This window comes from Miniopterus natalensis, chromosome 17 (genome assembly GCF_054644295.1).
Source record: "Miniopterus natalensis isolate mMinNat1 chromosome 17, mMinNat1.hap1, whole genome shotgun sequence".
NCBI classification, from domain to species: Eukaryota; Metazoa; Chordata; class Mammalia; order Chiroptera; family Miniopteridae; genus Miniopterus; species Miniopterus natalensis.
Genome location: NC_142097.1, coordinates 24633965 through 24661837, shown reverse-complemented (window position 1 = coordinate 24661837; position 27873 = coordinate 24633965). Strand labels below are relative to the sequence as shown.

At 49.8% G+C, this 27873-nt stretch overlaps 1 protein-coding gene and 1 non-coding gene across 6 annotated transcripts; both read right to left on the bottom strand.

Moving 5' to 3' along the window:
* Positions 1-429: 429 nt before the first annotated feature.
* Positions 430-20818, bottom strand: MED24 (mediator complex subunit 24). Of its 5 annotated transcripts, XM_087826140.1 has the most exons (27): positions 20748-20818; positions 20158-20343; positions 19987-20069; positions 14828-14866; positions 14407-14480; positions 13807-14039; positions 13610-13666; positions 12059-12170; positions 11751-11901; positions 11365-11478; positions 10772-10819; positions 10273-10355; positions 9886-9972; positions 9311-9422; positions 8663-8805; positions 8093-8130; positions 7571-7653; positions 7005-7183; positions 6791-6890; positions 6300-6475; positions 4009-4273; positions 3443-3624; positions 3175-3265; positions 2777-2876; positions 1740-1820; positions 1160-1308; positions 430-974 (listed from the first exon to the last, which is right to left on the bottom strand). In XM_087826140.1, the coding sequence occupies exons 2-27, from the start codon at positions 20285-20287 to the stop codon at positions 858-860; spliced, it is 3027 nt and encodes a 1008-aa protein (XP_087682266.1). In that variant the 5' UTR covers positions 20288-20343; positions 20748-20818; the 3' UTR covers positions 430-857. The 5 variants fall into 5 exon arrangements, with proteins under 5 accessions (XP_087682266.1, XP_016057749.2, XP_087682264.1 ...); XM_016202263.2 differs by lacking the exons at positions 430-974; positions 1160-1308; positions 13610-13666 and having other exon boundaries at positions 1482-1820; positions 8663-8841; XM_087826138.1 differs by lacking the exons at positions 430-974; positions 1160-1308; positions 1740-1820; positions 13610-13666 and having other exon boundaries at positions 1837-2876; positions 8663-8841.
* On the bottom strand, positions 7733-7836 carry LOC148091267 (small nucleolar RNA SNORD124). Its single transcript, XR_015715972.1, has one exon. It is a non-coding gene; the product is annotated as a small nucleolar RNA SNORD124 (small nucleolar RNA).
* Positions 20819-27873: the final 7055 nt, after the last annotated feature.

Below are 27873 nucleotides of genomic sequence, written 5' to 3'. Positions count from 1 at the left end.
GGGGGACAGATCAAACTCAAGGCTAGTCAGACTCTGGGAGGGGCTGGTCTGGTTGGGGAGCATCAGAACAGGACCCTCTACCCAATGCCAGTGGGGCCTTTACCCAAAACCTCACCCTTTCAGAGTCTGACTTTTGAGGGTGGGGGTAGGCAGCAGGCCAGTGTTGACTCACTATCACCCCACAGGAGTCTGAGGAAGGGAGGCCTCTCCCACTGCCCTCCCTGCCCTGATGAGTGGACAAACACGGACCCCAATGCCAGCCCTCCTCTGTTCCCCTTTCCCTCCCTCCCTCCCTCCCTCCCTCCCTCCCTCCCTCCCTCCCTCCCTCCCTCCCTCCCTCCGCTCCAAGATGAGCCTCTCCTGGGGCCATGGCAAACCGGATTCCAAGGAAAAGACATAGTTCTGACAAAGGCATCAACAGCACTTACAAAAGGATCCACAGGATCTTTATTTACAAGTGAGCTGACGTGAACGTCCTTCATGTGTTACCAAATGTTTTTTAAATACACATATACATACATATACACTCTGCCCTATAAAGTCCCTCAGGTAAATCTAGTGGAAGGAGGCAGGGTGCACAGGAGGGATGTGGTGGTGAGACCGTCCTGAGGTAGGGAGTCAGGCTGCTCACACTCATAAGGTACTGGCAGTGGGAAGAGGAAATTATGAAAGAAAACAACGGCGATACATCTTAATGGTCAGAAGTCAGGGACAGGGGAAAGATCTGGAAATCAGCAAAGGGCTCTTACATCATGTGGATATGAGCAATGATGCCTCATCTTTCCTCACTGTTCCCTTCAGAGGAGCCTGGGGCTGGGACCCTCCCAACGGGGTCCCTGCAGCCACCCCTAAGCTCCTCAGAGGGCAGCAATGGCTTTGGCAGCCACCTGGCGGCCCAGGGGCAGGCTGAGGTCCGTGATGGCCAGAACCACCTTGGGGCTGGACATGGCTGACACTTTCACCAGTTCTGATACCTGCCACAGACAGACAGACAGCTGCTCACTGGGGCTTCCTCATTGTGGGTGTGATGTCTTGGGAGGAAGGAGGCCCCCTCCCTACTCTGAGGGCTCACCACTGAACCCCAACCTCTGCCTGGACTTGCCGACCCCATCTGATCTAGCGGGTGGGGCCAGCCCCCCCCCAGGCGTGAAGTACTCACTGTGGTAAAGGGCATGAACTGCAAGATGCTGCCTCGGCTGCCCTGCTCCAGGCAGTCCACACACTCCTCCATGAACCACTGCACAAACTGCGTGTGGGGGCCAGCAGTCCGAGACCCCAGGATGGAGGCAATGAGCAGGAATAGGTTGGCTGTGTGGGATGTGAGGAGAATGGAAAGAATTCCATGAGGTGGGCCTGAGGAGAGGTTAGACTCTGGGAGAAGAGGGGCTGGAAAGGGAAAAGGAAGCAGTGTAGGAGTGCCTCCCAAGATGGGGATGGCAAAGGGGAAATGTGGGGTGTGGGGTGGATGTGGGGTAGAGGAGATCAATGGGAGAAAATGGGATATCTGTAATACTTTCAACAATAAAGATACATTTTTCTAAGAAAGAGAAAATGTAAAAAGAAAATTGGGGGTGAGTCGGAAGAGGCACTAAATGGGAGCCTGGGGGAGACAGGAGACCTAGCAGGTAGGGGAGATGGAGGACAGAGGTGGGGAGATGTGGTGGGGGGGCACCAGGAGGCTCCCTTCCAGCTGATGAGGCCTAAACCCCCATTTCAGGAACAGGGGTGGGAGGACTCACCCAGGACTCGGTTCAGCGGGTCTCTCATGTTAACTGTGTGGAGCTGGGAGGCTGACAAGGAGCTGCTCATGGACCGGTCAGCTGTGGGGCCAAGTAGAGGGAACACTAAAGAAAAGGCCTCCAGCATTCACACTTCCTTTCCCAGGGAAGCCCTCACCCATCAGGCGTGCAGGGCCCACCCAGAGAAGGTCTTTGGATCCAGAATCACAGAGGGGCCCCGAATACAGAGATCCCCCTAAGGAAAGTAGACAGAAGAACTAATATTGGTAAGCACCACTGGGTGCCAGGTGCCTCTGCGGGCTGTACATGGACTAGGACACTAAGCTGCTTAATCCTCATATCTCTGTAGTACAAACAAAGAAATGAAGAAACTGAGATTCAGAGACGCTAAGTAAGCCAAAGGTCATAGGGTTTGTAGGTGGCAGACTGAGCATCTATCCTCTGATCCTCTGCTCAAGTGCAGAATTGGTTCCCTAGTCCCTAAAAGGCCTCAGAGAAATGTCCAGGCTCAGGAGAAATCTCTGGAAACAGGAAAATTTAAGTGCCACAGAAGGAGCCCTGGGCAGGGAGAGGTAACAATATCTAGGGAAGTCAGGTGGGGGAGGGGTACTCTTCAGGCAGGAAGAGTGGGGAGCAGCCCCAAGTCCCAGCCCAGGCCTGCTCCAGGCCTCAGGGTCTGTTTCAGGGGAAGGAAGGTCAGAGCTGGTGAGTCAATGGCACAGACTGTGCTCAAGGCAGTGAACTCACTTGGGTAGCTTGTCCTTCCCTCCACCTTGTGGTAAGGGGTGGGGAGGAGACAACAGTGTGCCCCTGGGACTGGAAGAGCTTCAGCCCTTAGGGAGAGCGCCACAGCAATCTTTGGTCTCTGGGGTGGGAAACAGCAGCACCCATAGGAGACAAAATGGGGAAGGCTCTTGCCAGGCCCTCTCTGACCAGCCAGCAAAGATGCCTGCAATGGGGACTAGCGTAGAACAGTTTAGGCAAGACTGGGTTCCCAGGAAAGGAAGTAGGCTGCCCAGCCCTGTCCACATACTCACCAGGACTGGAAAGGATGTTGGCATCTTCCTCATTGGAGCTCAAGAGTCGCATCAGCTTTGAGGGCTGCATGTCATCCAAAGGGAAGAGGCTGATATAATCCTAGGGGTGAGAAACTCACTGTCATCAGGGAAGAGGTCTGGAGTTCAGATCAGAGTGGGGAAGAGCCAAGTCCCCACAGGCCTTAGCATCTCCAGTGGGGCCCTCTTCCCTCTGCATCCCAGCCCCCTCCTCACCGCTCCAACCTCTGGGGACACCTGCAGAGGTGTGAGCACCAGGCCTCCTAGGGGCAAGGATCATGCCTGATGGCCTTTGCCTGGGGGGGAGCCTCTTACCAGAAAAGGCTAAGGAAATGTCTGCTGAACAAACATATGAGCAAGTGAACTGAGGGGTCCCTTACCTCGATGTCTTCACGGTGTCTCTTCTTTTGGCGGGAAGATGCCTGTCCCTTGTGGGAAGAATAGGAACTGAGGGCACACCAGACAGCCAGCCTGGCAGAGGGTTCCAGGAAAAGAAGTAAAATTAGAGGGACTCAAAGGGGGGCTTCTGTGCCCATGGTGATCAGGCCCCATCTGACAGGTCCTCCCCACAGCCCAGATTCCTGGGTGACCCCAGGTAAGGGTGACTGACTCAGGGTTATGGGGACTTGAGGCTTTGAAGACTCCTACTTGGCGAGTGCAGTGCCAGGGGGGTCCATGAGGCTGTGCCACTTGGAGGAGTCGGTGAGCAGGCCAGGCAGGATGTGGCCCAGCAGGACCAGTGTCACCTGCTGCATGTCTAGACAGAAGATGGAGTACAGCAGCTCCACTGCCCGCAGCGTGTGCTCCTTCCGGGTCTCCTTCAACAGCTCCTAAGGGGGCAAGTGAGGGGAGATTTAGGAGCTGAGGGCCGTGGGGCTCTCTGAGAGAGCACACAGAGAGCCCCAGCTGCTGCTCCATCCCTTCCTCTGCTTCAGAGCCTCTGGCAAGAGCTACCTGAGGAGGCAGCTCCCCTCAGAGTCCAGGAGCTCCTGAAGTGAGGACCAACCTCTATTCCAAGGAATCTTCTCGCAGCATTTAAGAGGCCCCTCAGATAGGCCCAGCTGAGGCAGTTGAGTGCTGGGAAGTCAGAGGATGGGACCAAGTTTGGTCCCATCAGGTAGTTCCTCAGATGTCTCCTGGAGTCTGAGGATACCTGCTCCCCCAGCTGGCCGTGTGTCTGGCCTACACCCAATACCCCACCCCACCCCAAGTACCTTAATCAGGTTGTTGCAGAACCAGTAGACGCCTCCCATGTGCAGCAAGGTGTCAAAGATGTGGATGGAGCGACTGTCCACCCATCCCTTCTCCAGCACCCTGGCAAATATGTTTGTCAGCACCTCCTTGATGGGTCGCTTAGGGGGCAGCAGGTTCCAGTAGGGCATTGTGTCCATGCCCGTGGACGGGAACTTGATCTGTGTGGCTGTCTGCTGCAACACATCAGCACACATGTGCTCCAGGATGGAGCTCATGATCACCACCCTGGGGGAGGAGGAGAGAACCTGAGGCTCAGACAACACTGGGTTCAAGAGCTGGGGTGGGGAGGGAAGGAAACACCCAGGCCAGACATTTCTAAGGAGTTGGTTTATGGAAACATTCCTGGGGTATTAACCCCATTCTATGTTAAGGGAGGAGACAAGAGGAAGTTGCAGCCCCCTAGCAGGCCTGACCCTACCAGTCCTGCTCCTGGCAGGAATCTCACCTGCTGGGCACAAAGCCTATTGGGGGGGGGGGGGATTGCTTTCTTTCCCAGGCTATCTAGCAATATATTCATATTTTCTCTCTCTCCAACTTCCCCCATCCCCCAGGCCTGGCCCTGCCAACCCTCTGGCATAAGTAAGAACAATCACTTCCCTCTGGGCTGAGTGCTTGGGGGGGAAGGGGGGCGTGCCCAGCCTTGGCCTCCTACCAATGTAAACTGTTACTTCCCAAGGGCTGCCCCACAGGACTCTTCCCGGCCCTTGGTAGCTGGGCAAATATAAGTGTATCCAGGAATTTTCTCATGAAGAGTCTTCAACTGTGAATACAGACCTGGGTCTGAGAGCTAACTGTTCCTGGAATGCTGGGTGGCTCTGGGAAAGTCCCTCTGACTTTCAGAGACACTTCTACCTGCATGATGAAACCAGAGATTTCCCACCATTCCTCACCCAGACAGGAGTCAGGGTGCTTAGAATGAATTACATGAGAGCAAACACTCCATTACTTGTGAAGGGAGGATGATGAGGGAAGAAAAGAAGGAAAAGAGACAAGGGAAAAACAGGTAAGATTTCGTAGGCCCTTCCCTACCTCATTTCAACTCAGTTTCCCACTTCCCCTTATCAGGCATGCTGATGGCTACCTGATGTGTCACCACTCAAAACTTATCGATTGGTTCATGCCTGTGTTCATAACACCACTGTTCACAATAGCTAAAAGGCGATAAACACCAAGTGTCCATTGACTAGTAAATGGATACACAAATATGGTACATACGTATAATGGAATATTATTCAGCCTTAAAAAGGAAGGAAATTCTGACATGTTCTACAACGTGCATAAACCTTGGGGATATTATGCTAAGTAAGATATGCCAGTCACAAAAAGACAAATACTGCATGACTCCACTTACATGGGTTATCAAAGTAGTCAAACTCATAGAAACAAAGCAGAATGGTGGTTACAAAAAGTTGGAGGTGAGTTGTCACTTAATGGGTACAGTTTCAGATTTACAAGACAGAGATCTGCTTCACAACAATGTGAATATGTTAACACTACTGAACTGTACACTTAAATATGGTTACAAATGGGCCCTGGCCAGGCAGATCAGCTGAGTAGTGTCATCCTGATACACCAATGTTGTGGATTCAGTTCCTAGAAGCCACCAATGAATGCATGAAAAAGTGAAACTATAAATTGATGCTTTGCTCTCTTTCTCTCCCTTTCTCTCTCTCCAAAATAAATCAATAAAAAATGGTTAAGATGGTAGACTTCATGTTATGTATTTTTATCATAATTTTTTTAAAAAAAAGCTTATTGGATGGGTGAATGAACCACCACCACTGAACTCAACATGGCCGAAGTCACCAGGGAGGTTCTGTAAGCCCATGAAAAGTCTAGGCAGAAAAATGTCACAAAAGATAGCCAGGTGGGGGGTCAGGCAGTGGGCAGGACCAAGGCCTATAAAATCTACAGATGGGTTCACAGTTTCTAGACAGTGACACAGCTAAGAGAATCACTTTGTTCTTCTGGCAAGCTAGTTCTACAGAACTTGACATCTTTGAGAGCAGGAGTCATAGTTCTTTGGGGTCTATATTTCTGGGACATGGCAGGTGCCGGATAAGACACACACGAAAATGTTGCTGAGTCAGTGAGTGAATACGTGAATAAGAATGTGAGCGAGGGAGGAAGTGAGTGAGCGAGCAGCATGTTTGTGAAGGTAAGAGAAGAGGGGTTAGATATCGGTTACTGGAGGTGGAGGCTTCTCACGACAGACCTGCAGAGTTCCAGAGGGAGGGGCCAGGTTACTGACCTCTCATTGTAGAATTGCAGGGTGTTCTCACTATACAGTGGCCCTGCCAGCTGGCGGATCATTTGCAGCGACTTCTCACGCTCATCCAGCCCCAGCATCCGCACGTGGGCCACAAGCCAAGCCACAGCACACACTGCCAGACTGCATACTTTTCCCTTGATATTATCTGTGATTTTCTGAGAGAGGGGAAAAGCGTGACTAGGGCCATTATCTCCCCCTCCCTGGCTATCACTTTCCCCAGCCTCTACAGGCAGCTAAACGCAGCAGTTGGAGCCCTGGGCCACATTCCACACCTCTTTTCACCACAAGTTTGACTTTCCCAGTTACCTGGGTGGGAGGGAGTGGCTAAGACTAGGATTACAAGGAAGATCAACATCCAAACATGAGTTTCTGGATTAAGGGTGTTCTTGTTCTCAGGAATTATAACAATCTATCAAAAACTGGCTCTGTGTCCCAGGGAAGAGAGAAGGCTACTGGAAAGGTGGGGCTACCTGTATAGACTCGAAGGCTAGTACCCCATTCTCCCAGGCATTGAGGATTTCCAAGATGGCGGCTGAAATGCTGAGACAGGCTTCGTGCCAATTCATCTGCCTGGGGGGGGGGGGGAGGAGAGAAATCACCACAGGGGAATGAGGGATGGGCTGAGAGAGAGGGACTTGGCACTGCCCCCACCGCCACCCTTGGAGTGGGCACCCATGCACTGACACCAGCTTCATCTCTGAGGAGTTGTTGAGCAGGGCCACCAGAGACTCCACTTTGGTGGAGTCCGGCCGGAAGCAGGGGTGGTCAGGATTCAAGATTTTGCCCTCCTCAGGCATGCAGGTCTGTATCCAGGTCTCGAAGAAGGGCACCTCTGCTCCTGTGCTTGACTCAGACAGAATCACCTGGGAAAAGAGGAGAGAGTCACTAGCCGAGTGGGGAGGGCATAGCGCCCTGCATCTGTTTCCTGCCCCACTTTGTTTCTCCCTTCCCCACCTGAAAAATTGGGGACAAATTAGCTAAAGGAGAAAGATGAGGGCTATGCTGCCACCTAGTGGTCAGGAATATGACACTGAAGGACTTGGGATGTGACCAGGAGGGAGGGCAACTATTAACTTCTCTGGGTGGGAACCTGATTTCTTCATTCAGAACTAATGGGCTTGGGTGCCTAACAGGGCTGGGAGGGTGGCAGGGGAGTAAGGGATGACACTGGGGAGAGATACTGGTTGTTCCCTTCCCCTTTGCCTCACACATTTAGTGCCCCTAATCCTGCCTGCTCTCCTTTTACTCACCTCTGAGCCATAGGTCTGGGCCACGTGGCACAGCATGAGGAAGGAGATGTCAAAGAGCAGGGCTCGAACGGAGGCAGATTTGGCTGTGAAGGATGAGAAGGCTGACCCTGCAGCCCAGGGCAGGGGCCCAAAGCCCTTGTCTGGGTCACGAGGGAATCAGGATTCATCTCAAGGAAGGTCAGAGATCAGGTGTCTCCTTCAAAGCTCTGAGGCTCAGAATCCTTTTCTTGAGTCTCAATTGGAACATCATTCCTTCCTTGGAATCAAAGACTCCTGATACCCTCCCTCCCCCCAATATCGAACCAAATCCTAAGGGGGAGGGAGAGACAAAGGGGTGGTTGCAGAAGAACCCTTTTCCCAGCATTACCCTCTTTCAAGTCTCCCCAAAGGCTTCATCAGTTATCACTCAGGGGGAAAAGAGCCTCCCAGGGTGCACAAAGGCATCCTCTTGCCTCTCGAGCTCTCCCTCCACACCCATCTTTCAGTGCCAACCAGGCCTGGGGGTACACAGAGTTGACTTACTGCTTTCTTCACTGCCATGTGTCGTGAATTCATTCAAGCTGTGGAGGGAATGGAGACAGGCCCCATCAACCAGGGCAAGGGTGGAGCAATAGCTGGGGTTGGCGGACTACACCCACTCAGAGAGGCAGGCACTAGAGTCCGAGTTACAGGTTAAACTTAAATTGAACACTACTGCTACAGAAAAAAGAACTCTATTTTTAAAGATTTCCAAGGCCTAGAGAATGGCTTGCTGAATAGAACAATGTGCTATATATCAAATTCCAGGTTAACAAAACAAAAAAAAGTCAACAGAATTTGCGAGCCCCTGATTAATGACTAGGCACACACGGAATCCCTCCACACTAACTATTCAATGCCTTGTCCCCTCCTCAAACGCCTCTACTTCATTCTCAGCTGAAGAGCAAAAAGGTTCCATGTCCAAAGAGACAGCCCTTCTCCCAGGTCTCCAGCTGGGATGCTCTGCCTTGAACTGAGCATCCTGGGAGACCCAGACCCCAGGGCCCCAGGGCCTGCTACTTCCTCCTTCAGATATACCTCCCCGGCCCTGGTCAGGAGCTCGGCCTTCCTTACTTGATGAATTTCCGGGCGAAGGACTTAAGCTTCCCAGTGGCAGCGGCTGCAGCCAGCAACAAGTCCAGACTCTTCCCAGACAGCATGTGGCCCAGGACCCCCAGCAGCCCCTCCGGGGACTTGGAGTGGTCTGCATCCATCGTCTGGGGACACGACAGGAAATCAAGTCCTGAAGAACACTGAAGACCCCCCCAGATACCGCCTAGCCACAGTCTCTCTCTCTGTACGTCTCCATTAAATGGTACACCATGACCTGCAACTTAATCTACGTCTTTCTGATTCCAACCTGGAAAACTGTTTCTAAAATCTTATCCTTGCTCTCTAAACCATCCCTCTCAACTAAACGAACAATGGTGGTAGGGCTGGGACAGGCAAGGTCACTGCTGTGAAATTCTCCATTGTTTCTGCACCAGACGAGCTAAATGAAAGCACCTACCACAGTGCCTGGCTTACAAGTGATGCTCAATAAATGTTAGTTTTCAATGGCGGCTTCCCTTGCCTTCCCCCTTCCTCTACTTCCAAAGTAACTATGTATAAAAGCCAGAAAAGAGAGAGAGGTCTATAGCCTCTGCTTATTTATCTGGAAGTAGAGGGAAAACTGGAAGGAGGGAAGAGGTGACCTTGGAGGCAAGGGAAGGGCACACTCACCTTGAGGATGTTGGTAACAGTGGGCTCCGCTCGGAGGATCAGCCCAGGATTGGGCTGGATGTTGGCATTTTCTCCCGATTTCTGCTGGGGTGCATGCTCTCGGTCTGCTGCGCTGTGGCCATAACCAGTTGGCCAAGGGAAGAGAAGAGAAATAGAGATAAATTCCTGACATGCTCCTAGTCCAGTCCCAGAAGCAGAGGCACAGAGAAGGTGGGAAGCAAAGGAGAACCTTTGGTGTCACAGCGACATTTATGGAAGTGTATCCAATACTGCAATAGCTTTAATTTGCCATTGGTCATTATATCTATTTTGAAAGTTCATTTAAGATTGGAGGAGGAAAAAAATAAAATTAAATTAAAAATAAAAAAAAGATTGGAGGAAATTTTAAGATTTTAACCTTGATCACAAAGGAGGCTGAGAGTTAAAGTACAGTACTTAATTGGGCAAAACCCTAGTCTGCAGGGATCAGTGTCTCCTGTTCCTGGGAAACATAGGCCTGGTCTCAGTCACCCGCAACCCAAACTCTAGTCAGGAGGGAAAAAGGCACCTGGTAGCCTGAGGGAGCTTACACTTACCGCTTGGCCATAAGGTTGTTCACACTGGCTTCAGACAGAAGCCCCTGCTTCCTACACTCTTGAAGAAGGAAGTCTGTAAAGTCACAGCTGTGAGGGAAAGAGATGATGAGGGGACTGGGCATAGAGCAGGGATTCTTGAGGGGCAGGATCAATGGGTCCCAGCCCAGGATCCTCCCCCCTTCAGGATGAAGAATGTTTGGAGTGCCAGAGGAAAGGTGGAGGGTGGATGGTGGAGGGGCTCGGGCACTCAGCAATTAAGGGGCTGTTGCCTCCTGCTCCTGCCAAGGGGAGCGGACAATCAGACCATCCTTTGAGGCTTATCTGTTAAGGAAGAGCTGTGGAAGAGCACAGGACACTTCCCAGTAGAGTGAAGCAGGGAGTCCGTACTTGCAGCGCTGGTCAGCTTTGTCCAGCAAGGGTGTGAGCTTCAGCAGGAACTCAAAAGCACAGTTGACATCTTCAGTAAAGTCCTACAAAGAGCCAGAAACTGCCATCTGGCTTCTAGGTCCCCTTCCCCACCCACAGCCTGCAATGCAGGCTCCTAAGGACACCGTTGGATATAAAAGCCTACAGTTGGCCATGCCCACTACTGGCTTTTGGTGACTAGATGGGGAGAAGTATGGGTCACTGTCCCACATGGCCACCCAGGCCCTGATCAATCTAGGCAACCTTGCCTCCTGAAAGCCCTGGCTGTCTTCTGTCTGGAGATGTGGTGCACACGTGTGGTGCACACAGATGCTCAGGTACATACACACTTTCCTTCCCCCAGGCACAAGGACACACTACTGCTAGGTTAAGTGACCCTTCCCTTGCTATTGCTTCTCCAGGGCGGAAACAAGGATCTACCTGCTCCCATGCCCCCCTCCGTCTCATTTCTTCTACTCACCTTGTCGCCATGAGAGTATTTCTTCAACTTCACCAAAACCTGTGGGATCTAGAGGATGAGGCGGGGGACAGGAAGCACAAGTTCTTCTCATTCACCCAGAATTAAAGGCACCCCCTCCAGCCCCCTGCTCTAGGCAGAAAGATGGAATACTCTTGCCCTGAAAGTGAAAGCATTCTAGGAGCCAAATCAGAAAGCTGACAGGTACCCAAGGCCTGGTGCCCTAAGCCTACAGGACAAAGGGACCCCTCACTTCTCCTGGCTTGATGAAGAAATGCCATGAACAAAAGTGGAACTCCCACTTCAAAGACAGCAGCCCACTTCCCCGGCTCCCGTAACTACCCTACACCAATCTGGCTGAAGACTGAGCTAAAGAGCATCTGTGTGCTAAGAACCAGCAGAGCCTGCCAACTGGGCTAAATATGGCCCTGGGACTCTGAGAGAAAATAATCAATGTGAACTAGTGCTGGGGGACCTGGCAGGATGGGCATGAAGCCAGCAACACCAGCAGGGAGAAACACGGAGCAAAGGTCCAGAGTGTCGCTGCTTTTCCCAAGGACCATTCCTACACTGGCCCTCCTGCTGCTCCAAGGTACCTTGAGGAAGGTGAAAGCTGTCCACTTGAGCTCCTCTGTACCCTCAGGAGACTCGATGAGCCCCACGAGGCAAGCTTTCCAGATCTCCAGAACAAAAAGTGGGGTGGGGATATGCTGCAGGAAGATCCAAGGGTGAGGCATTAGAGGGGGCCCCAAATCCCCCTTCACCGTCTGCAGGCCCCAGGGGATCAGGCTGGGTCAGAGACTGTGAAACGCAGGACCATGAGAACCAGGGAAGTCAGATGAGATGGCAGAACCATACAGGACTGGGATTCACTTTCCACCATGAATAGGAGAAACCCTGTATTTCTCCCAGAAGAATCCTCCCTCCTGCCCCCAAATGGCCAGCCGCCTTGGGGATAGAGAAGCAGCTCTGGCCCTCCCACCTGCATGCGTTTCACCATCATCAGCTGTTCCACCAGAGGCTGTGTCTCGCCTGTCAGGTTCATGGTGCCCTCGAGCAGGACCAGCGCATGGACTGTGGGGAAGCCAGTTTTGTTCAGCTGCTCGGAGTGCACAGACAGCATCATGGGGATGCTGAGGGGACAGATACACAGGGGATGGTGTTGGTGAGCTAGGAAGAGTTGGAGAGCAGGTGAGAGCAGAAGGGTTGGGGTCAGGTGCCACATGATCCCACCCCCAGCCAGGGCTTTTCACCTCTCCCTTCACCACAATCACTCTGGGAGCTGGGTACCTCCTAATGAGTGTGCCACACTGCTCAGCTTGGCTCCGGAGTTGGGGGTTGCTGAGATTGGCCAGGATCTCCCCAAGCTTCAAGAGAGAATGTTCAATAGCTGTCCAGGAGGCTGGTGGAGAAAAGGAAATGCAGAAATATGATGGGAAACAGAGGAGACGGAAAAAGTGGCCCAAACTCCTCGACTTTGGCACCCCTTGGGCCCACAAAACCACGCAGGGAGACTTCCCTGAGGGTGACATGGAGGCTGGGGGCCTGGGGGCAGCATGCGCTGTTTCTACATAGAGGGTGCAAACAAACAGTGAAGCCTCTAGAAAGTATTCCCAGAAGCCTGACTTCTAGGGGATGCGTGCAGCTGACTTTAGAAACTGGCTCAGTCCTAACAAAGGCAGTGGTAGAGAGGTAGGGGAGGGGGAATAAGGGGGGAGGGGAGGGAAGTCCAGTGGTGGAACAAGGAGGCAGCCATAGATCACTTCAGGAGTGTGCCAGCAAGTAGCCAACATTCTCCAACTCGGTCAAGCTGGACTCCTACATGGCCTTCTGTGTTCTTCCACTCCCATCTGGCCTTTGCTCTAGCTGCCCTCTCTTCCAAAATCCCTCCTACTCATCTTCACCTCTCCAACTCTTCACTATCCTTCAAGCCTCTGTTCAAGCCCCAGCTCCTCTAACAACTTACCCAACTGGTCCAATCCACTGATCTCTCCTAAATGCCTGAACTCACAGTCTATACCGCATGATTTAGCACATAATTATAAGTCACTTATGCTAGTTACAATTCCAGAGGGTCAAATGATGAAATGGCACCAACTAGCCCATTAGCATAGGGGAAAACACAAAACAAAATGACCTGAGACCCATTGAAATTAAGTTAAATAATCATTCATTTTCAGTCAATAAACATTTGTAAAGTGTTCAAGATAGGTAAGAAACTGTCAAGATAGCCCATTTTTACATAGTGGTCACTTTTCCGTACTTTTCACAGACAATAAAACATATTTTGAGAAATAATAAATATACTAATCCTATAACAACTTCTTCAGCCAGGTCTTGAAGACCTGGAGATAACCTATTCTGACAATCTCAATATTGGAGAACAAGAGATCCTTAGGTGGTCCCAAGCAACTGCAAGACTGTGGCCTTCGGGCCCATGTCCAGAATATCAGAATCGTCCCTCCCACAGGTGATCTGTCTGACCTCAGGCTCTAAAGAATTCCAACGTTTAACATGTACACTTGAGTCAAGAGGTGTATGGCACAGTAGGCCTGAGAGCAGACAGGTATTCATGTTTAAAGGACATTTTAGGCAATGCTCAAACACAAGAGTCATTTGTTTTTCAGGTGATCAATAACATGGAGACAAACACAAGGATGGATCATGTGCTTGCCTTGTCCTCTAATTGTTTCCATGTATATTACACACTAGTCTTGCTCCCCACTAGCATGTATACTGGTTGAGGGCACGGACCCTGCCACATGCTCCTTCGGTAGCCCCCCACCCCCCACCCCCAGCACCTGGCACAGTGCTGGGCATACAATAATGCTCAGTAAATACCTGTTGGTTGATTGGCTCGGGTGCCACCCTGCCCAAGTCCCTGGGATGTATGCAATGCTTATGGGGAGAAAAAAAAGGAAGTGGGATGATTTCAGATCCTCCTGGAAAGAAGTGGGATGCCATCCTGCCTCTCCCCTCTCAAAGAACCGGATATGGGAGCAGTGGCAGGTGGGGCTCAGGGGAACGAGGGGACATACAGGCCTCCTCTAGTTTGGCGATGTGGAGCAGGGCTCTGTTCTTGGTGCTGCTGAGGGTCTTCTCCAGGCGCTGCAGGCACATGGCAAGCTGCTTCTCCCCAGCAGCTGGAGTGCCAGCCTCCAGCCCCTCCTGGAGCCGCTCTGCAGAGGCTGCAGTGCAGCGCAGCAGCCAGTGGAGGGTGCTGAGAAGGGCCCGGCACAGCCCGATGCACTCCTCCGCTTTGCCATGACAGCTACAGGAAAGGATGCAAAATCTGTATCTGCTCCAAAGGCTGAAATCTGACCCACACCAATGTTCCCCAGAGTGCCTGGCACTCCCCTACTAGGGAAGAGAGTTGGGAAGCTAGCAAAGTCCTGGGGAAGACAGCCCTGTTGGCTTCCACTGGACATGATTTCAAATGAGCTACTCCAAATCGAGAAGGGGCATTTTTGTCCTAAGGAATAAGTAAAAAAGACGGGAATGGGCAGGATGGGTGGGTGTGGGTGAGCAGGAGGGAAGAAGTGTAGGAAGCCAGAGTTGGGCTCAGTCTATATACTTGGAGCTTCACCTTTATACTAAGCTAATGCTGGAGGTTGTGAGCCCCTCACCCCTGCCATTACCTCAGTCGGTCACAAAACATGTCCATGATATCTAGCAAAGCCTGGACACACAAGTCCCGGGAAAAGTCATCAAACTGTGGAAAGAACAGTGGTGATGCTACAGAATGTCGCAGTGGACCCTTGGTCTCACACATGGGGCAGATGGGACACTCAGGATTCCTGCTCATCTTTCCTCCCACCTCAGGTTTCAGAGTGGGCATCGTTTCAACACTGGAAACTGGCTCCTAATTGCCAGTTCCTGCTTCCCAGGATACTCCTCCCTTCAGTGAAAGGCAGCAATGCCAGCCAGAGGCATCATGTGCTGCCTGTCTAGCTTCAGTGGTCACATGATTAGAGTAGTCAAGGAGGTAGGACCCCCTCCATCACTACCATATCTCTATTCCCCTGCCTCCACCTAGCTTGTGAGTGGCTATGGTCATACCTTACTGATAGCTGTGAGGACAGAGGAGTAGGACACCATCTGGAGGGAAAGAAGAAAGAAAAAGTTTAGACAGCTAGTGTCCCACAGTTGAGAGGAACAAACGCTGATACTTAAAGTTGCTGCAGCTCTCCTAAAACCTCAACCCCTTCAAGAGGCCTTCCTCAACCCATTCAAAGAGAGGCAGTAACACTAGGCACTGTCTCCATTCCTCCTTCTATCAGACTCACTGCAAATGACACCATAAGCATAAACCCATTCAGAAGATGATTTGGGGGGATTCAAGGGTGCCTGTTTCACTGTCCACTATATATAAGGTTTAACTGACTGACAGTGGATACAATAGTGGGCAAGAGTAGGTTATGTTCCTTTACTCCTACAACTTCTATCAAGAGTAATTTTATTTGGACAAGAACTGGAGACAAGCATACATTTCCTGCAGTGACTAGGTAGTAACTGCACCTTGAAATAGGTAGTGAATTTGATTAAGCACACTCTTACTCATTTTTCGAGTAAGTTCTCTAGGACTCCTCCAAGACACCTTCTCTGATCAACTCCAACCTCCCACTCAAACCTGAAATCCTTCCTCTGTGCTCCAAGTAATCCCCTTATGCCCATCATGCACAGCTGGTGCCTGCTGCCCCCGCTCAACTAGGAGCTCCTTGAGGACAAGGACACTTTTACTTGGTGACCCATGAACTTGTTGATAATGTTTGTAGAATGAATATGTAAAAACACACCCTTAGATCAGCATTTCCCAAAGTAGCTTCTAAAGCTACACTGTCCAATAGGGATGCCACTAGTCACGTGTGACTTTTTAAAGTTAAACAAAATTTAAAATTCAGTTCCTTAGTCACACTTGCCATTTCAAGCACTCAATAGCCACATGTGGCTAAAGGCTACTATATTAGACAATGCAGACACAGAACATTTCTATCACTGTAGAAAGTTCTACTGGATGATGTTGTTAATAGGTTCCTGAAGATGTTAAGAAAGTTTACACACACACACACACACACACACACACACACACACACACACACACACACACACACACACACACACACACACACACACACACACACACACACACACACACACACACACACACACACACACACACACACACACACACACACACACACACACACACACACACACACACACACACACACACACACAAAGACAGAGCTTCTCTGTGACATGAATTTGAGAAACCCTGGATTAAATATATATAAAGAGCTTTCTTTAGCCTAGCTGGTTTTCTCAGTGGTTAGAGCATCACCCCAAGGCCTGAAGGGTCCTGGGTTCGATTCCAGTCAAGGGCATGTACCTCGGTTGCAGGATTGAACCCTCGCTCAGTTCAGGGCACGTGCAGAAGGCAACCAATTGATGTGTCTCTTTCTCTCTTTCTCTCCTCCCTCCCTCTCTCTCTCTCTACCCCTCCCACTCTCTCTGAAAAGCAATGGAAAAAATATCCTCGGGTGAGGATTAAAAAACAATCATAAAAAATAAAAAAAGCTTTCTCTGAAGTAAGGGTTCTTTCAGTACAGAGCTTTTTTACTGTAGGACTTCTCTGAACCACAATATACTTGTATAAAATGAGAATCTCTCAGATGACTGGAGATGAAACAAGCAATTTTTCAAATTCATTTGACCAAGGATTACATTTAACTAGTATTTCCAAAATATGTTTTGGAAAATTCCACCTGAAGAGTGAACTTCCTGAGAACAGAAATAGTGATAAATGTATATCTGTTTCTCTAGCCTGGGGCCAGCAGGTGGTAGGTCCTCCGTAACTTTTTATTGCTTTGGATTGATGAATTCTAGTAACTAACATTCTGGGGAAAAATTTACCTTAAAACAAATTTCTATTAGTAAAACCTATTTATCACCATAAGATCAGAGATACAGTTCAAGAGAAATAATTTGTCCTGAATGAAATTAAACCCTACAGAAAGTCTTTTAAGTTGTCATATTCTAAAAAAATCGTAACATAGCATGCTGATAAAATATGAGTAACACTATAGGAAATAGTCATAATCGTTTAGTTAAAATCAATGGCAAAATACACCAAATTAAAAAGAAGAATCCGACAGAAACTGTCGAGATAATTAATTACCTGCCTCGTGGGTTGTCTTCACTAGAAAAATAGAACTTTCCAAAGATTTAAGAAGAAAGCTAAGTTAGCCTCGATGACCTCAGTATGGTGAATTTTACATGCATGGCGATGCCTTCCATGTCTAATCTCCCCCTCATGTGAACAGACTGCTCTCCGACATCTTTAACTAATATTCTTGGATAAACAGGTGCAAAATACACAGAAGACTTAAATACACAATTAGTGCTTAGTGCCACTCTCAGCAGGACATACTGTGAAGCCAATGCTAGTGTCTGACAGTGATCAGAGAGTTGGGTGCCTGCCTGGGCAGGATGACCATAACGTTCCAGGCAAGTGTTTGTTTATTTATAACTGATGTCCCCATAGCAAGAGCTTGGCAGAAAACTGAATCTTGTTGGATACCAACCTGAAGGGGGAGCTGGATGTTCCCACTAGAAACGGACTCCAAACTACTAGAAGAGACATCCCCAATTCTGTATGTTCTGAGGGGTGTCATTAGTTATGTTTATATAGTCTCCAAATTCAGAATTCTGTTCACTAAGTTTTTGCTAACAGTATTAATAAAGCGCTTCTACTCTAGAGACCTAAAAATACTTTCCACATGGTGTTTCACACAGCAGGATTTAACCTATTCCAGTCTTAATCTATCTATCAATATAGGAGCTCTAAACTACCACCAGCCCAAGGCTGGAGACTGTCTATGCGGCCCACTGCACACAGCCAGCCAAAACTGACCCACAGCTGCTCTCTAGTCTCTTCTGCTCTTCATATTCAACACCCCAACTGCTCCTAAGTGCCCTCTACAAACACAGCACTGGACCAAAGAGCCTCTTGACTCTGAAGGGAAAATAAATGACTAATTTTGCATAGCACTTTGTAAGTCACGAAGGTCTTTCATGTATATTTATTTCTCTCGCACTGTTACTTCAGCCTCTTTATCCCTCTTGCTTTTCCCATCTGTGTTTACAGATCTCAAGATTATTCTGTTTTTAAAGGAACTTCCCACAGATCCTACAACTCCAATTAACCATCACCCTCTCTTCTGCTTTTCACAGGCATAAGAGTTCTCTATACTCACTGTGTCTACCTCCCCATCTCCCACTGGCAATTCAACCCACTCCAATCACTTCTGTTCTTCCCGCTGCATGAATCCTCTCATTAAGCTCATCAGCAAACTCTTGTTGTTAAACCCCATGGACAGTTTTCAGTTCTGATCTCAATGACTTCCCAGCAGCATCTAACACCAGGAAACACCTCCTCATTCCTCAGTCCTCTCCTTCCTCACAGGGCTTTTCTTAATACCACCCTCTCTTGCTTTTCTTTTCTTCTCTTCCCGCTGGCCTGTTCTTTTCAGACTCCTATAAGGAATTCTTTTTGTGTGTGTGTTCCTTAAATGTGACTGGTTCCTCAGGAATTTGACTTGGGTCACTCCCTTCCTTGCTTACTCTCCACACTCTCTGGGCAATCTCACCCATGCCCATAGTTTCAATTACCATCTGCAGATGATGACTCCTAAATCAATAGCTCTCATCTAGGCCTCTCCTTCTGAGTTCCAGACATGTTCAACTGCCTATTGAGTATCTTCTCTTTGATAGCTCACAGAGGCATCTTAAATGTAACAAGGCCAAAATCAAGCATGCCATCTCCAGCCCTCATCTGCATCCCAACCCTAACAACACTACTTTATTCCTATTGTCTTCTTACCATCCCATCATTCATCCAGTCCTCCAAACCAGAAACCTAGACACTAGCTTGGATTCCTTCCTCTCTTTCATGCTTCTCCTCCAGTAAATCACCAAATCCTCTCAATGCCACTTCCTAAATTGTTCGTGAATTCATCTTTTTTTTTAAAAAATATTTTTATTGCCCTGGCTGATGCAAGATGCAGGTCAGTTGGGTGTCGTCCTGTGCACTTAAAGGTTGACGGTTTGATTCCCGGTTGGGTCACCAGGTTGTGGTTGGATCTTCCGCCCCAGTGGGGGCACATGCTGGAGGCAACCAATCGATGTTCTCCCTCCCTCCCTCCCTCCCTCTCCCCCCCTTCCACTCTCTCTAAAAATCAATGAAAAAAATGTTGTCAGGTGAGGATTAATTAAAAAAAAGTCTTTCCTTTTCAAAGTATCTGATGTGTGCGGCCAGATTTTCTTCATATACTTGAATCAAAATAGCCTACTGCAACAACTGAATGCAGAAGCAGATAAGAGAATGCAGCTGTCTTCTATTGAGCCAGACATTAAAGAAACTTGCAAAAATGTAAAACAATGCCCCTTTCCTCACTAAATTGCTTTTGTTATTTCTTATTAAACTGTTATGTATATTAACATGTAATGGATTTATTTTTTGTTAATTTTAAATACATATTTTTAAACTTCTCAGTTTTATCATTCAAAAATGGTAAATATGAATAGACATCACATATAAACAAAAGTTCTGTGGGAGTCTCAATAATTTTTAAAAGCATAAAAGGTCCTGAAATGAAGACTGCTGCTCTAGCCATGCAAAATTATTTTCAGCTCCTAAATATCATGTAATTCTTGTCTCCCAGCCTTTGCATATGCTTTTCTCTCTGTTTGTACAGTTTCATCATCTGCCTGGCTAACTCCTACTCAACATTCATGTCTTGGTTTAAATATCACATCCCCTCTGATTGCTCATAATAGATTAGGTGCCCCTTCCATGTACTCCCATAGTACTCTGTCCTAGCCGATATCATAAGCCTATTCTGTGACTGACTGCTTATTTAATCTGTTATTACCCACTAAATTCTTTGGGTGCTGGGATCAGATCTTGTTTACAGCCATATCCCCGGGGCCTAGAGCACTGTCTGGCACATAACAAACATTCGTGAATACTTATTGTAGAATAAGTTGATGTAATATTCATTACAACCAATGAAGTATTATTCTTTTCATGAGAAAACTGAGGCTCAGGGAAGTGATATATTCAAACAAATTCACCTAGACAGTACATGAGCTGACAACTATACTCCAAGTCTTTTACCTGCAAACCCTCACTCTTCGGAATAGGTGCGGCAGTTTACCTGAGAACTAATGGCATACTTCAGGTAGGACAGGATGAGAGGATTGGGGGAAGGTCCAATCATGGCCTGCTCCAGTAGCGCTTCTGCAAGGGGGGTAACAAAGGAAAACTGTGTGGTTACAACGTTTCCGGGTTTAGCCCTACCATCCTTCCTTCCTACTTCACTTGAGACCTGCTAGGTTGAGAATGTCCCAGGTGGCTCCTTTGGGAAAGAATTTCTTCATGTTGATTGCCCACTGGTAGTCACTCCATCGCTCCTTCCAGGCTTGCAAAATGGCTTGCTTCAGGTTCACCACCTTCATGATTTCACTCTGAGGAAGCCGGGCCGGTGGAGGTCAGCTGTGAGGTGGGAATCGAGCTAGAGAAGGGGAGAGGAGATTCTAAGGGAAAGAACCGGTGAGGGCAGAGTTCAATGAAGTGGAGACGCTACAGGAAGATTTAAGGGAGACAGAGGAACTGAAAAGGGAAAAAAGGGGTGGGGGGTTGGTAACGATCCTGTCAGGTTTTTCCCTCCTGAACTACCCTTTCTTAAACTGGACCACTAAAGAGGGTGTCAGAGAGGCTTAATACAAAGAGTCAAGAGGCCATCAAAGGGTTAAGCCAGTTCTGGTTGCCTCATTTTCCCCTTAGCTCTGGCTCCGTCCCTCAACAGGCACTACCACCCCAAATCTAGACACACCCCCATTTCCTCCACCTTCCCCAACCCTGAAACTATAATTCCCTATATCCTTTTCATCCACCACCTCCCCAAATTAAGCCTACCGGACAACTTCGTTCTAAGTCCTAGGTACCGCCATTTTGGCACTTTTCAAAGAGCTAGTTTTCTATTGGCTAGGAGCAACATACACGAACCAATGCAGCACGAGACAGGTCACGCCGTGATGTCTTCTGGGAACTGTAGTTCCTCGGACTGAGCTGCCGCAGAAGACGAGCAGTCAGCCCGCATCGTTTCTCTCCTTTAAGATAGGACTTGCAGGAGCTGAGGCAGCACAGGGAGTCTTAGGTGGGAGGGGGAGGGCTCTCGAAAGGCCGTTCGCAATCGGGCGTCGCCCAGTGACGTCACTACGGCCCATCATTTAAATATTCTGCCACGCCTTCATTATCCGCTAGTTTGTAGGCACAGCAAGAGTATGGTGTTCGTTTAGCAATATGTTTCATCTTTCCTGGCTTTTTTTTTTTTTTTTTTTAATTATTATTTCCTAAACCTCTGGGTTTACCAAAGTTCTTCTCATTTCCACACTTGTGTTCCAGAGGCCACATTGAGGCTTCGGCCGTTACACACATCACCACTTCACCCCCATATCTGGCAGTACTCCCAGAACCTCGTGGCTTTGCAGGCTGCTTGAATATAGGGAGCAGTAGGAGGAAAGTAAGGAGAGAACTGAGGTTAAGGTTATCAAAAATAAGGAAAGTCTGAGAAACTGTCCTAGCCAAGAGGGCCTTAGGGGACATGATAACTAAATGTAACTCGGTAGCCTGGATGTGATCCTGAGACAGAAAAGGCACATTAGGAGAAACAGAAATCTGAATGAGGCATGGACATTGGTAAATAATAATGTATCAATTGTATCAATAATGTTACAATTGTAACAATTGTAATAAGATGTTAACAGAAAGGGGAAAATTGGGCTTGGAGTGTAAAGGGACCCTCTACTTATCTTCAAATTTTTTCCTATATATCTAAAACTATTCTTTAAAAAAAGCTTATTAACAACAATGTGATGTCTCGCTTATCCTATGGAACCATATTGTAGATAATTATGTCCACGGCTTCAGGCATTGGCCCTTCTTTCCCCCTCAGTGAGAAGCCCAAAAGCAAATGCTACCCACTACTGGTTCCAATGTCTGAGTCTCCCTACACACAGCCGTCATCCTTGCCATCCTGTGAACAGGTTGTCCCTAACGTTTACAACCAAGGACAAGACTAAACATGGAAGCCCCAGCCAGTGTCCTGCCACTCATTTTCAGCTCCCCATCTCATACCCTGAGGAGCTTGATATCCTAATCCATGAGTCCAAGCTTCATCCATATTCTCCAACAAGCACTCTTCGATCACCCTTTCAGTGGCAAATCAGTCCTCAGAGAAATGAATCTGGGAGAGCAGCCCACTCAGTCTCTGGAAGCAAACTTGTGGCCCTTAGGACAAGAAATAACAGTATCCTGAGTATCTGGAACATAGTCTAAACTGGGAGACAGGGACTCCTGTTCCCAAGGGGAGAGTGCAGCTGGAGGAGGGCCAGATCACATCCCCCTAAGGTCATTACTGCTTCAGGCCTTTCTACCCCCCAATACGCCCACCCACACCCCCTCCATTCTGCTCCCTTTTGTGCCTGCCCAAGTGATACCATTGAGGAACAGTGTTTATACAGAACAACTGCCAAATATGTTTAGCCAAAGCTTCCAAAGCAGGAAGGAGGGAGAACACAGACTCCTCACACTTAACCTCCAGAACACCCCCAGCCATACACACACACACACTTGAGATGGCCACAAACCCAGTTCCTCTGCAGTCTTTCCTGTACCTGGAATCCCTTCCTCTCCCAGGCCCCTCACTCTACCTCTGCCTGCTCCCCTCCTCTCATTCCTTTCCTGTTACTGCAGCCAAGCCCCCCCCCCCCCCCCCCGCCCCCCAGCCATTCCTGGATACTGTAGCTCCTTTCCCATCCCTCAGAACCCAAACTGCCCCTCTGGGAGAGAAACTGTCAACTTTGTGACTGCTCCTGACTGAGTTAGTGGGTGTTGGGCCCAGTCCACATGGAAGTGGGGAATACTTGGGCCCTGAGGATAGTAATACTCTGAACTCAAACCACTTCACTCTGGCAGGAAGCCTGGCAGATCTGAAGGGGGGGGAGGGGCTCCTTCCTACTTCACAGTCGCAAGGTGGCTTTTGTAGTCAGGCCATCTGCCTTCCCTGTCCCCTCGCCCCTCATCAGCAGCCCTTCCTCTAGGCTTGGTAGGGTGTCCCCAAAGGTTGGGCTCCTAAGGGAGCATAGGACCCCTTTAGTTCTGGGCAAGGGCTATCTTCAGCATCTCTACTTGTTGCTCCTGACTCCTCCTCTGTAAATATCAGAGACAGCTTTCCCATACATCACCTCTTTTCTCCACATCACAGGACCCACAAGCTTTCTGGGTTCCCCATCACAGGACAGGACTCCATGATAATCCTCCAACATGTGAGAGAAGAAATGCTGACATCCCCTTGGGGTATACAAGGAAACCCTCCCCTCACACAGCCCCTCTCAAAAACCCCTATTGCTCCACTTTCTTTTGCTGTCTGTTTCTTCTCCCTCAGCACTGATAAAGGCTAAGCTCTCACCTCTGCTCTCTTAGCCCTGAGCCCCAACCTCTGCATCATACTGGCTCATTTGGTTGGGGAAGGGGTCTGGCTGGAGAGAGGAGGGGCAGGTGGAGGCCAGCCAGGCAGAGTGACATGGCAACACTGGAGCAATGACAGAAAAGGAGCTAGGCCAGAATGGGGGCTTGGGGTGGGGTAGGAGGCTGTGAGGAGCAGGGTTTTGGGTGCCCAAGGGGACAAGGACATTCCTTATCTAGGCTAGAAAGAAGTATAAGGAAAAGGGATGAGTCTAGACCCCAAAACACTGAAATACTTGGTGAGCATATAAGGCACAGAGGGAAACAGACATTCCCCTCCCTTAATGGAATATTTCCTTTCAGAAATTTGCCTGGGTCCCCCCACTCTGGGGAGTTAATTGGCAGCAGGTGGATGGGAGAAAAAAGAGAGCCCTTCCCACATATCCATACACAGCTGGCTCCAAACCAGTTCCCTGTCCTCACCAGTCCCTGCATCAAAATGCCTGCTTTCTACCTATATGGGAGATGGAGGATGGGGGGAGAGACCTACATGGTGGGCCCACCCCAGGACAGCTCCTGGATCCCCCGCAGTTCTCTGTCTCTGTCTTCCCAATTGACCTCACAGGACATCCAGAAAGAGACCAACCAGAACAGAATTTGAAAGGCAGAATCTGAACCATCCTCCCAGTGTTTCCTCTCTCACATCCTGAAGGAGGCCTTCCCTCTCCACACTCTCAGTGTAGAGGAGAGAGGTGCTATGATCCCGAGGCCTGGACAGTGGCAGGGAATGGAGGCCAGCCTGCCATTCCTTTGCACTGCCCCTCCAGCCAGGTCCAGGGAGCCGCTCTAGACTCTTGGCCTCCACACCAGCCTTTAACTGAAGGGAGAGGGTTGCAGCATGGTAAGACCAAACTCCATGACAAAGGAGACTGCCCCCGACCCCTCCTCTCTCCTCCTGGCAAAGGCAGGATGAGGGGGTTCTGTATGGAAGTAAAACCAGAAGCCCAGAACTTTAGGGGATCCAATACCTGGCACAATAAAAAAAAGTGTTGTCTTGGTCGGTATGGCTCAACTGATTGGAGCATCATTCTGTACACCAAAAGGTGGTGGGTTCGATTCCTGGTCAGGGCACAGACCCAGGTTGCAGGTTCAATTCCCGGTCAGGGTGTGTATGGGAGGCAGGCGATCAATGCTTTTCACATCTCTCTCTCTCTCTCCCCCCCTTCCTCTCTCTTAAAAAAAGAAGTAAAAAAATAAAAGTGTCAAATGAATAAAAAGCAGGAGAAACTCTGAAAGACAACCTGGAGAAGGCATAAGCTGCTTTTTTCACTTCTTGTCTCAGCTATCAAAAGCAAGGCTCAGCCTGGCCAGAATCCCTTCTCTGCCTCCCTTGTTTGTGACCCATAGCAGGGCACCTGATGGGAAAAAGGTGATTGATGCCCCACTTTACTTCTAGCAAGATGATTGTTTGCTAATTTCCCAGTCTCTCCTCTCTGCCCCATGATTTCCAGCTCCCAGAAACTGTCGCCTCTTTCTTTCCTTTCTTTTCTTGATTTGAAAGATTACTCGGGGTCAAGAAACACCTGGGTTTCAGGTTCTTTTAGTTAGTGGTCTTTCAACTCCCCCAAAGTTGGGCTGTGTCTGCAGAGTCAAGGGGTCTCTGCTGGACGCCTCATCATTTGCTGCCGTCACCCAGAGTCCAGAAGGTCAGGATGAGGTGGGGGAGGGGAACTGCTGAGGCCCAAGACACAGAGCTCATCCCAGGGCAGGCTGGTAGAGGGCCTATCTCCTGTTCCCCCAAACAGCCTGCAGCTTCTTAGCAGGGGTGGAGGATGCCTTGTGGGGTCTTGGCTTCAAGGCTTTTGGTGGAAGCTCTTCATAAAGATATCTGGATCCTTAGTTTATATCGGTGAGAGGCTCAAGAAATCTTGGGGTGCTTCCTAGCAACAGTCTGTGAGGGAGGGAAGAAAGAAAAGAGGGAGGAGCCTGGGTATAGCTGCTGCCACTGTAGCGCAGGGAACAGGCTGTTCCTGCTGCCTCCATGGCAACCAAAATCTAAGAGGGAAGGGACTGCCAGGCAAATCCCCTTGGAGGGTCTCTATCCTTCATCACTTGTGCCCCACCCTCCTTCTCTCCCCCTTGACTCAGTCCTGAAGCAAAGGTGGGGGATGGGAAGAGACAGGCGGGTAGGGGTTTCATGATAAGGAGAGAACGGGAGCCCGGAGATGAAATGACTCGGAGAAGAGCAAGCTTCAGGAATTGAGGGTAGGCAGGGTGAGTGGGGTGGAAAGGGCGATGACACAACACAGGGGCAGGGGCTATAAGCCCAGCCCTGGGCTGGATCCTGGCATCTGAGAAGATGCCTGCCTTGGAGGCAGTGTGCCCTTCATTTTGCCCTTGCCCTGGTCGGTTAGCAGGCCATATTGGGAGCCAAAGGAAGGGAGAGAGGTAAGGAGAAAGTAGGAATGGTGAACTCTTGTCTTTGAGTTCAAGGCGCCCCACTCTGCCCCTGAGGGGGGGAAAAGGTGGATCAGGAAGCACCCTGTTTTCTATGGCTCTGGGTCTACAATTTCAAAAAGTTTCCCTCGCCCAATATCTTTAAGGCCTTTCATCATAGAGAGATGTGGTGGGGGAAGCCAGAGTGGAGGGGAGACAAAACCACAGCAATTGCATCTTCCCCCTCTTGATTCTGCAACCCTTCCCTAATCCAGGTCTCTGCTAAACCTCTCCATTGCCTCCGGTTTCTGCCCGATAGATGCAGAGTATAAATGTAGCTTATCTCATAAATGTAACCCATGCTTTAGGACTCTCTCCCAACTCCTTGGGCAGCCCTATCCCAAGAGACTATTTCCACACAGGGTAGAGCATGCACCCTGAACACTGCACACAGAAGCCTTGCTCCAAAGGGTTTCAGCCAGACCTGATCACCAAGGAGATGGTGTCGACGTCAGACAGCTCTGCTCAGTTCACCTCACGCTGCACACTGCTCTGACTGCTCAATGCGGCCTCCTGCTCCACACTGCAGCTGTTGCATGTCCACTGCAAGCCCATGCTGAACCCCCAGGTTCACTGACTGCATGCTGATTCTGCACACTGCAGCCTTGATTCCCCACTGCAGCTGCCACGACTGCACACTGCAGGCTACCTTCACCCACTGCACACCCCTCATCACCACCTCTCCACTCTGCAGCCCAAGGGTTTCATCCCCAGGATTCCAGGGTGGTCCCAAGAGAGGTACCCTCCCCTCTCCCATACATTGCAAACTCCAATGCCCCCGTAAGAGAGGTGGCTGCAACAAAGCCTAGGATGCAGGTGGCCGAGACTAAGATGAGCCAGGGCAGCCCAACTCCTATAGGCTGTTGGTCAGAACCCCACACTTAGCAAGTGATTTTTTTTTTCCAGCGTAAACTGGGTGATTAGTAGAAGAGCCATCCTTAACACACACACCCCTCCAAGAGCAGACTCTGGAGACAGTGCCCCGCCCTGAAAGCCGTGGGAAGGCTATGGCCCCCGCTGGTAAAACTGGGCTAATGACAGCAGGGGAACCGGCGGGGCCAGGGGGGTGCTGGAGTAATTAGAGCTCTGCCTGGTGCAGGGAGATCCCAAGATGAAAGGGGCTCTGGCGTCACTGGGTTGGTTTTATGTCCATGAATGCAGGTGTGTGTGTGTGTGTGTGTGTGTGTGTGTGTGTGTGTGTGAATGGGTGGTGGGGCTAAATGGTGGAGACCGCTGGGGTGGGGAAGGGAATCCATTTTTATGCAGCCTGCCCTCCTCCTTCGATTGGCCCTTGGACCATTTGGGTTTTGGTGGGGGCATACACGATAGGAAACACCACCTCTGTGAGCTGAGAGTTGAGGGAGTAGGGCAAGTCTTGCCCCCTCCTCAGCTCAGCAAGGGAGCCAGAGAGTTGAGGAAATGGCTGGTGACAGTGAATAGAAAGAGCCAGTGTTGGAAGAGGGCGACATGTGAAAGGGGAGGCAGTGGATCTTAGAAATGAGAGGGGAAGGGAGGTAATGGCAAATAAACCTCCAAAAGGATTAAACACATAAGATGGTTGAAGTTAAAAGGGCCTAAGGGGCCACCTGCTCAACCCTGGCATTTTCAGGTTGAGGGAGCTCTGCCCCAAGAGCGGGGGTGATTGCTCAAGGTCACACAGTGAGTTACTGGCAGGGGACCCGAACGCGGAGACAAGCTCTGCACCTCCAAGGGTCTGGTATTCAACCTTTATCCCTGCTTGTAAGGTGCAGGCGGCTCGTCGATAGCTATTCCCTTCTCCATCCCCACGGTGCAAACCCCAAAACCTCCCATTTTTTCAGCAAGCAAAGACTATTTTTTAAATGACATGTTTTTCAAAATATGTCACCAAGTAGCACTGCTGCCGTGGAGTGGGGAGGGCGAGTCCGAGCGGGACGGGGGCGGGGGCGGGGGCGGGCGAGGGGCGGCCGGTCGGCTGGCTGGCCCGGGTCCCGGGGCGCGGCAGGGAGCGGGGGGCGAGGCGGGCGGCGGCGAGGCGGCCTGCAGGGAGCAGCCGCGAGCTGGCCGGCGCGCGAGCGAGAGCCCCAGCCGGAGCGGGGCG